The sequence below is a fragment of the Thamnophis sirtalis genome, unplaced genomic scaffold (assembly GCF_051295495.1).
Source record: "Thamnophis sirtalis isolate CommonGarterSnake01/CBP01778 unplaced genomic scaffold, rThaSir2_p1.2 scaffold_8, whole genome shotgun sequence".
Classification (NCBI taxonomy): Eukaryota; Metazoa; Chordata; class Lepidosauria; order Squamata; family Natricidae; genus Thamnophis; species Thamnophis sirtalis.
Window position 1 is genome coordinate 34,701,289 of NW_028261388.1, and position 13,131 is coordinate 34,714,419.

At 34.7% G+C, this 13,131-nt stretch overlaps 1 protein-coding gene and 1 long non-coding RNA gene across 2 annotated transcripts in view; both read right to left on the reverse strand.

Moving 5' to 3' along the window:
* Positions 1-387: 387 nt before the first annotated feature.
* On the reverse strand, positions 388-4,851 carry LOC148044359 (uncharacterized). The gene is made up of 3 exons (XR_015697572.1): positions 4,727-4,851; positions 1,146-1,343; positions 388-1,002 (listed from the first exon to the last, which is right to left on the reverse strand). It is a non-coding gene; the product is annotated as an uncharacterized LOC148044359 (long non-coding RNA).
* A 399-nt stretch (positions 4,852-5,250) lies between these two features.
* The window catches only part of IFT57 (intraflagellar transport 57), a 32,926-nt gene continuing 25,045 nt past the window's right edge, over positions 5,251-13,131 (reverse strand). Inside the window, exons 10-11 of the mRNA XM_014061038.2 lie at positions 10,725-10,791; positions 5,251-10,033 (exon numbers count right to left, since the gene is read on the reverse strand). Of these exons, the coding sequence (XP_013916513.1) occupies positions 9,852-10,033; positions 10,725-10,791 (249 nt within the window). The 3' untranslated portion in view covers positions 5,251-9,851. The remainder of the gene's footprint in view (positions 10,034-10,724; positions 10,792-13,131) is intronic.

Here is a 13,131-nt window from a genome sequence, read left to right on the forward strand (position 1 = left end):
CACCTCTGGAGGCATTTTTTTAAAAAAAGAAAATGTATGGTCCTCCAGCTATAGGAAACTAGTACATATCTTATTTAAGCCACTTTGTCTGTAGGCATAGCTGTACACCTTTTAAAATAAAAGTCTGAGAGTTAATTCATGAATAGAAGCTAATTTGCCAGCATTGTACCATACAAATAAATATCACAACTTTAAAAAATTGCCCTGAATCCAGGAAAGCTGGTAAATCCCAGCTATTGAAGATCAGATCAAGGCAAAGGAGGACAGATAAAGGAGAAGGGATTCATAGTGGAAGGAAGGAAGGAGGGTGTGTTTGTCTAAATTTGATATCCAGAATGCTGCATACATTTCCTGATCCAGATGAATCACAGAGAACAATACATTAACACAGAACAGACAGATAAGCACTTCTATGGGAAGAAATGGAATGCTTAGAGAATATTGAAATATTTTATAATTAGATTATAATTTTTTGCTCACAGTTGTTAACAATATATACAATTGGCTTGCATTAATACAGGAAAATAGTACTCAATTATAGGAATTGCTAAATAAACTCCATAAGTTTTATTGGGTCACAGTTTACCTCAGATAAAACACCTGAGTATAATTTAAGGATTTGCTTCATTAATCCATTTATTTTATGTGAATTAGCCGCTGTTTTTCATTCTTCAGAATAATAACCGAAGGTATTACAACTACTTCACTAATTGCATGAATCATTTTTCTCTCTCCTAGAGTTGGTCAATGACCCTCTGACTATTTGTAACCAAAAGAGAAGATACAAGATTTTATTTGAGTCATTTCCTCTACCATGAGTGAAGCCAGAAAATGTTAATGTGGGGACACAGTGGTTAGAATGCAGCTTTGCAGGCTGACTCTGCCCAGTACCTAGAATTCAATTCTGACCAGCTCAAGGTTGATTCAGCCTTCCAAAGTCAGTAAATGAGGCCCCAGATTGTTGTGGACAATAGGCTGATTCTGTAATCTTCTTAGAGAGGGCTGTAAAACATTATGAAGCGGTATGTAAGTCTAAGTACTATTGCTATTTTGAACAGAAAATGCTAACAAGTTTTTCTATATTTTTTTGCTGTGCAGATAAAGTTGAGCTGCAGTTGCTAATAGTAGTCCCCACTAACCGTTACCTTGTTAAGGCTCCAGAGTCCTCATTGGTGGGTTGAAGATGGCTATTCAAAAAGTAGAATCCACCTTTGCAGCCATAAATAGGGAGCCAATAAGTGATTGGCTTCTATAACAGTCTCTGGATAAAGAGAGGATGTGAAATTGGCTAAGTTTTTCTCTTTCCAGATGCTCCTTGCAAAGAGACCACAAGACAGCAGTTTCTGGAGGGGGGGGAGAATCAGGAGATGAGATAATTTGCCATAATTGCTCCAGATGCAAATAAGCCTTTTAAAGGATGCTAAGTTCGCATTTCCCTGGTAGACACTTTTGGAAATTGCTTATTAATTGTTTCAAGGAAGTTAGACACCTTCACAGTGACAAGATTGCACCTACTGGGTGAGTGCCTTCAATCCTTAGTAAAAGAAAATGAAGATCTATACTTATAACCTTTAAGATTTAAAATAATTTAAAATAAACAGCAAACAACAAGACAATTGGCTATAGAAAGTTTTAAATAGGTTAAAATAATTTCTGTGGAATATTGAATTTTGAATAACAAGACTTAAATTATTTTTAAAAACTAAAGACATATTTGTGGGAAACAAAAATTATTTTTTTATATTGGAGGCATAATAAGATACTGTAAATAACTTTAATAGCATTCAGATATACTGTAGAGAAACTGCACCAAGAACTGTGGCGTGGGTTTGAATCAATTATGTTAGCTATGTTCGTCTTTTGGGGAACGGTGTGCTCCCAGAAGATGTTCTAAAAAAAAAATATGAAACAAAATCTACATGAGAACATGAATAAGATTTTGAATAAAAATGTTTCATAATATATAAAGAGAAAACAGGATAAGGCTGTAAACATTTAAGAAGATTTTTTTTTTAAGACAGAAATCTACGGTCACCACCTATTCTTGAGGCAGTTTCCTCACTTGGAAACTGGATGAACAGACCTGGAAATCCCCAGGCATAATCTTACACACTGAATACTTTTTTTAAAAAAAACATACCTAATTAAAGCAATGAAATAGGAATTTGAGAACACAGTTTAATTGCTGTAATTTACATAAAATTGAGATCTGGCTCTGAAAACCCGTATTCAGTACTCTGTACAAAGGTTTTTGAATACACAAGTTTGCAACTGATATATAACCACTCCAAATTGAATGTACAGCATTATTTTTAAGTCACCTTTGAACAACTAAATTTTCTCAACAGCTATGTCAAAACGCCACACATCTGTCAGATTATATTTGCATCATGACATCTGAACCAATTTTGCAAGTTGCAGCGTATGAACGATGAAGTCCTATACACATGTAGTATCACTTGCCCCCATTGTAGACTTCTCACTGGTTCTCAATCTGTCATGGTTTTTATAAAATCGCTCATTCGCCTATATGATTCTGTAGGGTGGAGTGAATAGCCAAAACTTACTCAGAACAATGGAGCTCTTAACTTCCTTTCCTCCTGAATCTCACTCCTCCTTCTAGTTAGGGAAGACTGTGATTGTGTTTTGAGAATATATAAAGATCCTTTAGCCAGGAAGCCACTAAGAATTAATTCAGTACAGCTACAAATCTATACAGCTACATAATAACACCTTAACAATCTGATGACAGAAGTACTTTAAGACCTTAAAAATGATGTATTACTGAAGACCTTCGTAAAAATGATGCATTAGATATTTTATTTATTCAGTATTATAGTAATGTATGACCTTTATTTTTTAAAAAACAAATTTAATTTCTCTTCTGCCCTTCAAAACATGTTGATTATAACATTTATCATCTCATTAAAGTTAATACGACTTAAGTTGGTCACGGTGACTAGTCGTTTCAGCAATATTTTGCTTATGCCAGAATAATTTATTTGGAATACTGACCCATTATAAAGATGGCAGATTAAATCAGAATTGCTTTTTGTAACTGAAACAACTCCTATAAGCTGCCCCAAAGGGGTGGGGGGGGACATTTTTTTTTAACTTGAAAAGAAATACTAGATTTGAATCCTAAACCTTTTTATAAAAAAGGATGAATAGCACTTCTTGCCTGAAACTATTGTCCTGGCCATCTCATTCTTGTCCATCTTGTTTGTTCTTTCTATAATATAGTTTGCCTATTTTCCCTGTGTGTCCCTATCTACAAAATCACCACACTGACACCTTTTTCCTCTTGCTCCATTAGCTTTAAAAATAATACAAATTTACTGCAAAAATGCTTTCCCACTTGATAGCCTTGGTTCTATTGAAACCCTCCAGAAGAAAGGTGATAGGTAAACGGAGGAGGAAATGAATGTATGTGGCACATTTATGTTCCAAATTAACAATTGGATTTTTTTTCCTCCCGTTTTATGTGCTATCTTATTCTTCTCTGTCCATGAGTTCAAAATTGGATGGATAAATATATTGGGTTAATTGAGGATCAAATTAGAGCAAACTAAACCCATTTAGTTTTAATTAATTAGAAATCAATGAGTTTCCCTGAAAAAGAACACTATTTAACCTGTTGTTCAAAATAAACTGGTCCATCCCTCAACGCTATTAGCATCGCTGGTTGTGTGTTTGAGAGGAAGGACATGAATAGCTTTTATATTTGTTTTTATTCTTCTTCCAAGCTTCCTAATTTGGAGATTTAATTATTTCATCATATTTATATTGTTTTGGTCTGGCTGTAGGTGGTTTCAGAAATAATAATTTGTGTTTGGATCAGAAAAAGACCAAAACATTTTAGTATTCTCACTTGGATAACAAGAAAAATATGTCTATCATCTCCATGTAGTACTTGCTAAAATCTGCTCATGATTTAATTTTATATAGAGCGGAATTTGATAGATTCCTACAAATCTAATGTCAATACTTTCCCTCTTTGTTGAGGAAAAAGCTTGATAACAGATAACACCATGGAAATTACAAGAATTTGCATCTACAAATTCTAGAAAGCAAATCTGTATGTTGAAGATTGTCACTTCCGTTATCATAGCTGTCTTTTAGTATTTGAATTCTAGACCTTTCACTCTTTTTAAAAAGTGTACTTTTTGTATTAAAAATATTTCTTTGAATACCAAATATTCTAAGAGTAAAATGTACACAAATGAAAATTAATTTTTCTAAATAAAGTTACAAAACACATGTGCCACAGGAATGTTTCCAAGAATTCCTTGCTTGTGAAAAATTCTTAGGTTATCGGGTATAATTTCATTTAGCCTATAAGTATTTTTAGCTCCAATAAAAATGGCAGAAATATGAGTGTCTAAAGAAAGAGCCAGATGGCATCAAAAGTTCATTCCAGTTTTGAATTTTACTATTCTTACTATACAGAGATACTTATGTTTCGTTTGTTATAACAGATGCTAAATAATAGTATATATTACAATATGGTAAAGCTCCAGTTGCTTTTAGCCCAGGAAAAACACCCATCAAATTTATGATATGTGAATTCACCATACTCTTATTCATAGCGTTTTGCTTGTATAGGCATATATTTCTAAAACATAAATATAGTGCAAGATAGAGTTAAAATTACTAGCTATAGATTATACAGGTAACAGAGATGCAACTGTCACAAAGGGACTTTAAATGCATAAGCAATTCTTACATGCCAATGATATTTTCCTCTTGGACAATGTGACTGCTGAGACATCATTACAATTCTGTACCAACTTGCATGACGATAGATCACATTAAGCATAATGGAACTTGCATCTGAGTAGGCAAAGATGCAGTTATCCAACCCTATTCAAAAGATTCAAAATTATTCATCCTGAAATATGAGTAATACTGCTTACCCATTAGGAAGAGATATGGGTATAGTCACTTACAAGAGAGCTAGGTAATTCACTAAATATTTGGAGGCGACCCAGTGCTACAAATGAGTGTGCCATAAAACAAATATGGGAGATGAAAGGATTGTCTTAGCTTTAGAAGTCATTTAGGGAGTGCTTTTTTCTCTGTTCTATCTTTTTTTGAAACACAGTAGATATTTTGCGGCTCATGTTGTAATTCTATATTTCTTCTGACCTCAATTCATAACATATGTAATCAGATAAAGCTCTGGACTGGGAATCCCATGTCCCGAAAGCCTCCCATCCTTATCACATAATAAACTTTTTTAATGACAAATTATTCCAAAAGTTTTTATTATTATTCAAAACAATCTTTTTAGCAGAAAAATACAAAGCAGTTGTGAGGTTAACAATACTAGTCCTGTATAACAATAGAAATCCTGAATGAACAAGTGGGAGGATTTAAGTAGGCAGATTTTTTTTTAAAAATTGCTGAAATTAATTCAATTACCTAGCAGGTATTGTGGTTAAATCAAAGAAATGTTAATATGAGTAATAAGGAAAAATGAAGCACACACAGATAAATTATTAGCAAAGCAACACAAATGGCACTGCAAGATTTAGGTTGTCGTGGTTCCAGTTTGAGGTATCACAAAGCATGCTGAAAGAGAAAAGAACTAAGAGGCCCCTGTCTTGTGATTAACAATATAAATGAGTCCAGTGACAGTTTAAGATCCTTAACAGTTTTCAAAATCTTGTCCAAGGTGCAGGCTGTTAATGCTTGCCTGATTTTAAGATTAAACATTGCTGTGTTTGATAGAACATCGGGCATTAGTTGTACAATTCCATGTCAAGCTTTCAATCCATGTTGAACAATTGAGAATGGAAGGAAGGAGGAAAAACCGTGCAATTATCTATAGTTGTTTTAAAGAAACTGGCTTTGTACTGATCCCATTTCTCATTATGAAAAGGTAGTTGTATGCAATAAACCTTTTAGTACATAATAGGTAGTGATCATTTGAATTCAGCCCAAGTTACAGCTGATGAATTATTAGACTCCCTTAAACTCCAGGAAGTCTCTGAGAGAGAGAGTTTTATTAAGGCACTGAAGCAAAGGATAGTTCATAGAAAGAAAACAACATATTTCATGTCCAGCATGAACTATATGTTTGCTGCAATGACTCTGGAGCAGATAAATGTTTCAAGGATCAGGACATCATCTATCCAAGAAGATTTAAAATAAAGCAGGAAGTATAACTGCAGCAGTGTCGATGCTCACTTTTCCTGGAAACTCCATGGTGTACAGTCGAGACAGCAGAATGAATCATGGGGAAAGTACAAGGAGGTTCCAGGAAGCAAAATTATTTAAGTTTAATGATTAGATGTGACAGATACTCCTTCTGGGCACACCTTAGTATTGCATACAAGACCTCTTTCATAGTTTCTGTAGAAGAAACAGGTATTTATTGAGAAATGAATGTGCCATTTCTCACCCTTCATCATTCTTCTGCATTCAACTTTGTTTCTGCAGGATTTCCCAATTCTTACTTTCATTTAACAAAATGGGTAGAAGCATGCACCCATACACAGAAATTTTTCTTTCTTTTTAGACACATTAATTTCTGCCCCTCCCAGTAACCCTATCTCTTTACTAGCATTGTTCACCCATTTTTCCCATTTTTGGTAAACATTATACCAAAGAACAATAATTCATTTGCTTCCTCTAATTTTTTTCAACTATTACTTATAACTTGGTATAATTAATACCATTTCTTCAATCAAGTTCTGAGTCATTTATGAACAATCAACAAGAATGGGTGTGTGTGTGGAATCTTTGGCTTACACTGGTTGCTTAGAGATATTCAAAGTTATGACAGACGTACCTGGGGGATAACCTGGATTTGAAATTCCGATGCCCTGCCCCCCAGCAGTTGCATGACCACTTTCGGCATTCAGCTTCCCATAGTCATGTAACCGCATTTTACTTCTGTTTTTGCTGAAAGTTGCCATTTACTTCTGGTTTTTGGGAAAAATGATCCATATCAAACCACTGGTTTGCTTAACAATTGCAGCATTCACTTAATGAACATGGTGACTTAACTATTGCATTATGGTGACCATGATGAGAAAACTCCATTAGAGTTATAAGTAGAGAAATCTCTGTAGCTGTTTTAAATTTTCAGATCTATATACCATGCTGCATCATATATTCTGCCTAACACTCACTGCAAATATTTGGTATTGTCCTCATACCAAGACTACACATTCATTTACATTCTCAACCAATCATTACTCTAACTCATCATAAGCTTTCTTTAACACGTTTTCTATACATCACATTTAACAACCAGGGATTTATATAGTATCCCATCAAACTCTTCGTTCAGGAATGAACTATTGCATATGCTTCACTTCCATTACATATCATTCTAATTACTTCAGCAAGCAACCCCAACTCCATATTCAGGCAAAACATTCCATAATTGAAGTTTATTTTATCACACAATTTCTCATACAAAATTTATTACACATATAAGCTTTTCATATATTTTAAAATTATTTGTTAAAAAAAACTATTATGCATATTCTGTACTTATAATAAACTGCACAGCATTACTAACATTTTTGCTCACAATCATTTATTATCCCCCCTCTTTAATCATAATTCTGCAAAACATTTTTGAGGACAATTAATAAGATAATTCTCCATTAGTTTTTGTATTCAGTCTTGCTTCTTTTCCATCTATATAGGAAAAATAAAGGCAGTCTTCCAATTATCACACTTACAATTTTCATACACATGCTAAAAGAATTGCATATACAATTATATAATTATACCTGCTTCCTTACTATTTTTCAACATACCTACAGCATTTATGATTTCCCTTTTTCCTTGGATACTCACATGTACATTTCAGTTCCACTCTTTAGCTTAACATCATCATCCCTACAGGACAAATTTCTAAAATACTTCTTGAAGTATTTTCAAATTTCAGTTTTATTCTAAATCATTTTTTTTTAATTGCAATTTCTCTGCTGGAGTCTCCTTGTTGACCTCTGTTAATCTCTATTTTCTCTCTTAAAATACATTGTGCAATCTATTTCACCCACATTTTTCCAGCCACCATCCTCTTATATTTTTTTCATCCATTGATTTCCTCTTTCACTTTATCATTCACAGAAGTTCTTTTCATGGCTCATGTGTGAATACATGTGAACACATTTTTATTCTGTTCCAAGCAGCTTCCACATTGTTCTTTCTTTATATCGTTTCAATTGTCTTAATAGTTTTACCTATAACACCAATACTTTCTCTTCCTGCAGCTGTCCTACTTCCAGTCTAGTTCCTTTCTTTTCTTTTCTTCTATATCCATGTTTCAAGATCTGCTCTTATAGACCTGCATCCTACTAAACTCTTGAGTCTCAGAGAAAAATTTACTTTCTTGAGACCAGATAGCTGGTTTGGAGAAGCTAATAAGAAACAACCCAAAAATCGTGGAATGATAGCACTCCTCCACTCCCAGAATGACTACTTATCTATTCTTACAAACCTTTGTGACTAGGGGAACTTTCAAATTAGCCAATGAAAAGATAAAGTAATGTACAAATATGGTATTGAAGAAACACATCTAAAAAAGAAGAATGGGGGTGGAGAGGTGATAGCAATACTGAGTATTTTAATTATTGCTTGATTACCAGATGTACTTCCCTATGGTTGTGTAAATAGAAATTTCCCCCAAGTTTGAGTCAACAAAAAAGTATGTTGATGTCATTTTTACTGCCACCATAGCTGATTTAAAGGCCATCAGTTACTGAGATTACAGATTGTGTCCTTACAGGTTTAATGAAGGACAGCTTCAAGGCACTAATTGGTCGATTCTTCAACTTCTTTTCTCTTTGAGTTACTAGTTGGCAGAAAAAACAATCAACAATCATTCTCCACTTATGAGACACAACTCGGGATTCCACATGCTCATCTGTTTCATCTTGCAAACCTCCTATACTATATCATCTAGCCCAGGGGTGTCAAACTCATGCCAACACATCGTCGTCACATGACATATTGCAACTTCCCCCCCATTGCTAAACCGGCATGGGTATGGCCAGCATATGACACATCCAGTGCACAGGCTACAAGTTTGATACCCCTGATCTGGCCAGATGGTTTTCCCCTCATAGGACTAGCAATTCTAACAAAAGAAAACAAAAGAAAACACAAAACAAAATAACCTGTCTATTGGGATGGAGCTTGCACTGAGATCTACAGATATATACTAGGGCCACCAAGTGACCATCAAGACCACTCCCACCAATACTGACAAGTCACTAGTATATAAAAATAATGCAAAACCTACACCCTACTAGCACTGATGTTATTTAGTTTGGCAATAAATATCCTCAAGAAAACAATCAAGCTCTGATCTAAAAATCTAGTATATGATTAGGTTAGAATCCATTACAGAATATAGACATAGACTATAATGCAATTAACCAAACTAGGTAGTTCTTGAGCAAAATCAGTTTTCTAGTAATTTCCTAGCTCAAAAACAGCAAAGTACAAACTGGATGAGACAGAACCTGATCTAGTCCATAAAGTTGTGATGGCTCATTGTCTTAGAAAAAGGAAGGCAAACTTGCTGGTTTTTACAGTTAGATGTTTTGCAATAATTTATTTTTGTATAGGATTTTGCTTTTGAATAGTTTTTCATTTCAATGCAATGCAATCCAAAACTTTTAATATACTATATACTTGTTAAAGTATTTTCTCTCCACATGTCCAGACACACATACATACAAAAACACACACACAGTAGGTCTTGATTGTAAAACATAAATCTTTTTGTTTATATACACAGCAATAGATTTGCAGCATGACATACATAAATGCAAAAATATATTATGTACAAAATTTTATTAGCATAGCATTTATTTTAAAAATTAGTAAGTACCAACAATTGAAGAATCTGGAATTATAGTTGCATGCATGTCTCTAGTCATATTTGATTTTTCTTTCAACTTTGATTGAAGTAATGTGTGTTCCACTACGCCAATTCGTATGTCCATCTGAATGGTTTCTTGCTTCAGTTTGGTTAAAGCCTGTTTTATCTTCACTAATGGAGCTATTAAAGGAAAATGTAAAAAAAGTACATTTTTTTTCTTTGTTTACTGTACAGTTATTAACCCTTACCCCCACCTCCGGTGATTCAATCTCTTTTAACCAAGAGAGCTAAATGAACAGAAGAACAACAATATTATGGAATCGTTTTATAGATTGTCATTTCATATCAAACCTACTTATAAAACATAATGTATTTTCCATCTTCATGACATTTTAGATCCAAAGATATATATTAAAAATGTACATATATTCCCAGTATTTACAGAGATAACACAGAATGTTCTATTTGAAAAATGCCTGCATATTATCTCACTGTATTTTTATCAACTTTATTTACTTTTATCAATGTCTTCAGAATTAAGTAACCCTCCCAATCTTAAAAAAACTACAAACATGATTCAGCAATAAACAAGAAACCTGCTACATCTTAATTCCAGACAGCATTTAGGTTTGTGGAGATATAAAAATAGAATTAAACTGCATCCAGTATCTTCTATTTATCTTTTCACAGCTGAATAGCCTATTTTTGCACCAGTTATACAAATTAAAACATCCCAAAAGGCAGCAGTGTCAAAGCATTTCTATTATGTTGCCAAGAAAATAGTCCAGGTGTCTCCATCAATAGTAAATACATTGAGATGTTTTCCTATATTTTGGAAAAAATCTCAAGGAAAGATCTCAGAATGCCTTACCTCCATCAGTCATACTGCTTCCCTTTTCTTCCATTTCTTGTTTTACTTTCTCTAATTCTTCAGTAATCTTAGACAAAAAAATAACAGGTTATAATTCTTTCACTTTGAAGTTAAGGATACCTCTTTCTCTTCTACACAGAAAAACATATGTTTCTTTACACTATTACCGTATTTTTCGGAGTATAAGACGCACCTTTTTCCCGCAAAAAAGAGGCTGAAAATCTGGCTGCATCTTATACATCGAATACAGCATTTTTTTGTCTCTCGAAGCCCCGCTCCTTCACCAAAATGGCTGTGCATAGCTTTTAGGCAGCTTTCAGAGAGTCCTGGGGGCTGGGAAGGGCAGAAATGAGCAAAAAAAAGGACCGTTTTTGCTTAATTTTGCCCCCTCCAGCTCCACGGAGCACTCTATAAGCCTCCATGAAGCTATGCATGCAATTTTCCTGACAAAAAATGGGCCCGTTTTCATGAAAAACGGGCCATGTTTTGCTCATTTTTGCCCCACCCTATTACAAGTACCCCAAAGGCTATTCATGCTTTTTTTTAAAAAACAGGCCCGTTTTCATGAAAAACAGGCCGCTTTTGGGAGGTTTGCAGAGTGTAAAAACTCCCCCCCCCTTTGGAAAGCTCTTTAGTTAGAGTGATTGATGAGAATTAGATTGATCAAGTGCTGTGCCAGCAGAAATAAAGTCTTAGGTGCTGCAGATTGTCAATGATTTCCTTCTCTGGCACATGGTTAAATACCCCTGGAAACATCTACCTACTCTCTCTCTCACCCTACTACCTACTGTATCCCTCTCTCTCTCTCTCTCTCTCTCTCTCCCTCCCTCCCTACTGTATTTCTCTCTCTCTCTCTCTCCATCTACCTACGTACCTACTTACTGTCTCTCTCTCTCTCCCTACCTACCTATCTACTGTATTTCTCTCGCTCTCTATCCCTCTACTTACCAACCTACCTACTCTCTCTCTCCCTACCTACCGACTGTATCTCTCTCTCTCTCTCTCTCTCTCCCTCCCTCCCTACCTACCTACCTACTTTTTTTAAAAAAAAGCCTCTTCAATTGCCTCTTGGTGTGTCTTATACTCCGGTGCATCTTATACTTCAAAAAATATGGTAAATTGTTGTTGGAGTTAAATTGACTCCCTTTTGCTCTGTGAAAATTCCAGTCTAATATAAAAGTCTTATTGACATCACAATTCAAAAACAACTGAGGTTCCCAAAAGTCAACCTACATTCTTCATAGAGCAAACAGAAAAACTAAAAATATAAAACAAAGCAGAATGATTAAATACTAAACTCATTGAACATAATTGGAGTATAGTCCCCACTACACAGACCAACACAAATAAGAAAAACAGTGCTAAAAATTGCACTGTGAAAATTCTAAAACAGGTTAAGGAAATCATGTATATTCTGCTGGGTTCAAAAGAATAAAAAAGTAGTTTTTTATTTAAAATGTGCCTGGAGGCTGTGAGGGTCTAGATAAGGAAGAAGAAGCTTTAACTTGAACAGGGTCCAACTTAACTCTAGGAATACTGGGGAGGTGAGTTTGTGACCCCCAGGATCCAAATCTAGAGACTTTCCAGATTGGTTCTGAATAGGGCTTTACTTCCTCACTCAGACCTCTAGGCAATTTTAGGGGTCTTCCTGAACTCTATATATTGCCTGAATAACAGGTGGAGAACATGGCCAGGAGAGCTTTGTACAACTTTATCTTGTGCTCAAATTGTAATCATTTCTAAATTATGGGGCCCTGCTTATGGTCATTCATGCATTGGCCTTATCCGAAATAGATTTCTACAACATGCTGTACATGGGTTTGCCCTTGAGGACCATCCAGAAGCTACAAATGACCCAAAATGCATCAGGACTGGTATTACTGTATCAATATTAACCGTTCACTACACCTACGTAATACTACTATTTCATGAGCTGAACTAGGTTCTAGTGGACCTCTGGTTACAATTCAAAGTGCAGCCTCAGCACAGTGTTATAAACAGTAAGGAAGATGATCTTGATAGAGGTATGTAGGTTCCATTGTAAGGCAAAAGAGGCTGAAGCATTTTTAAGGTCCATAATAAGATAATATTTGGAAGTGGCTTAGGCAGATGTTTCTCTAATTCACATAAGTATAGAAAGGAGGAGGGAGTACAGCACAATCAGGTTTGCAATATTTTTTTTATTTGATATTCTGAAATAATACAAATATGTTTCCTACTCATTTGAAAACTTTATGGACCTCGACTTGTTTTATTTTCTCTACTTTTTTCTTCTTTTCTGTGTTCTCAAAAACCAAAAGTGAGAAGCAGATCTGGTAAAAAAAGAACCAAGTTCTGTTTTGAAAATCATCTCCAACTAGTAACATTCATCTCTAAAGCTGTTTGTTACTATAAATATCTGGGTTCA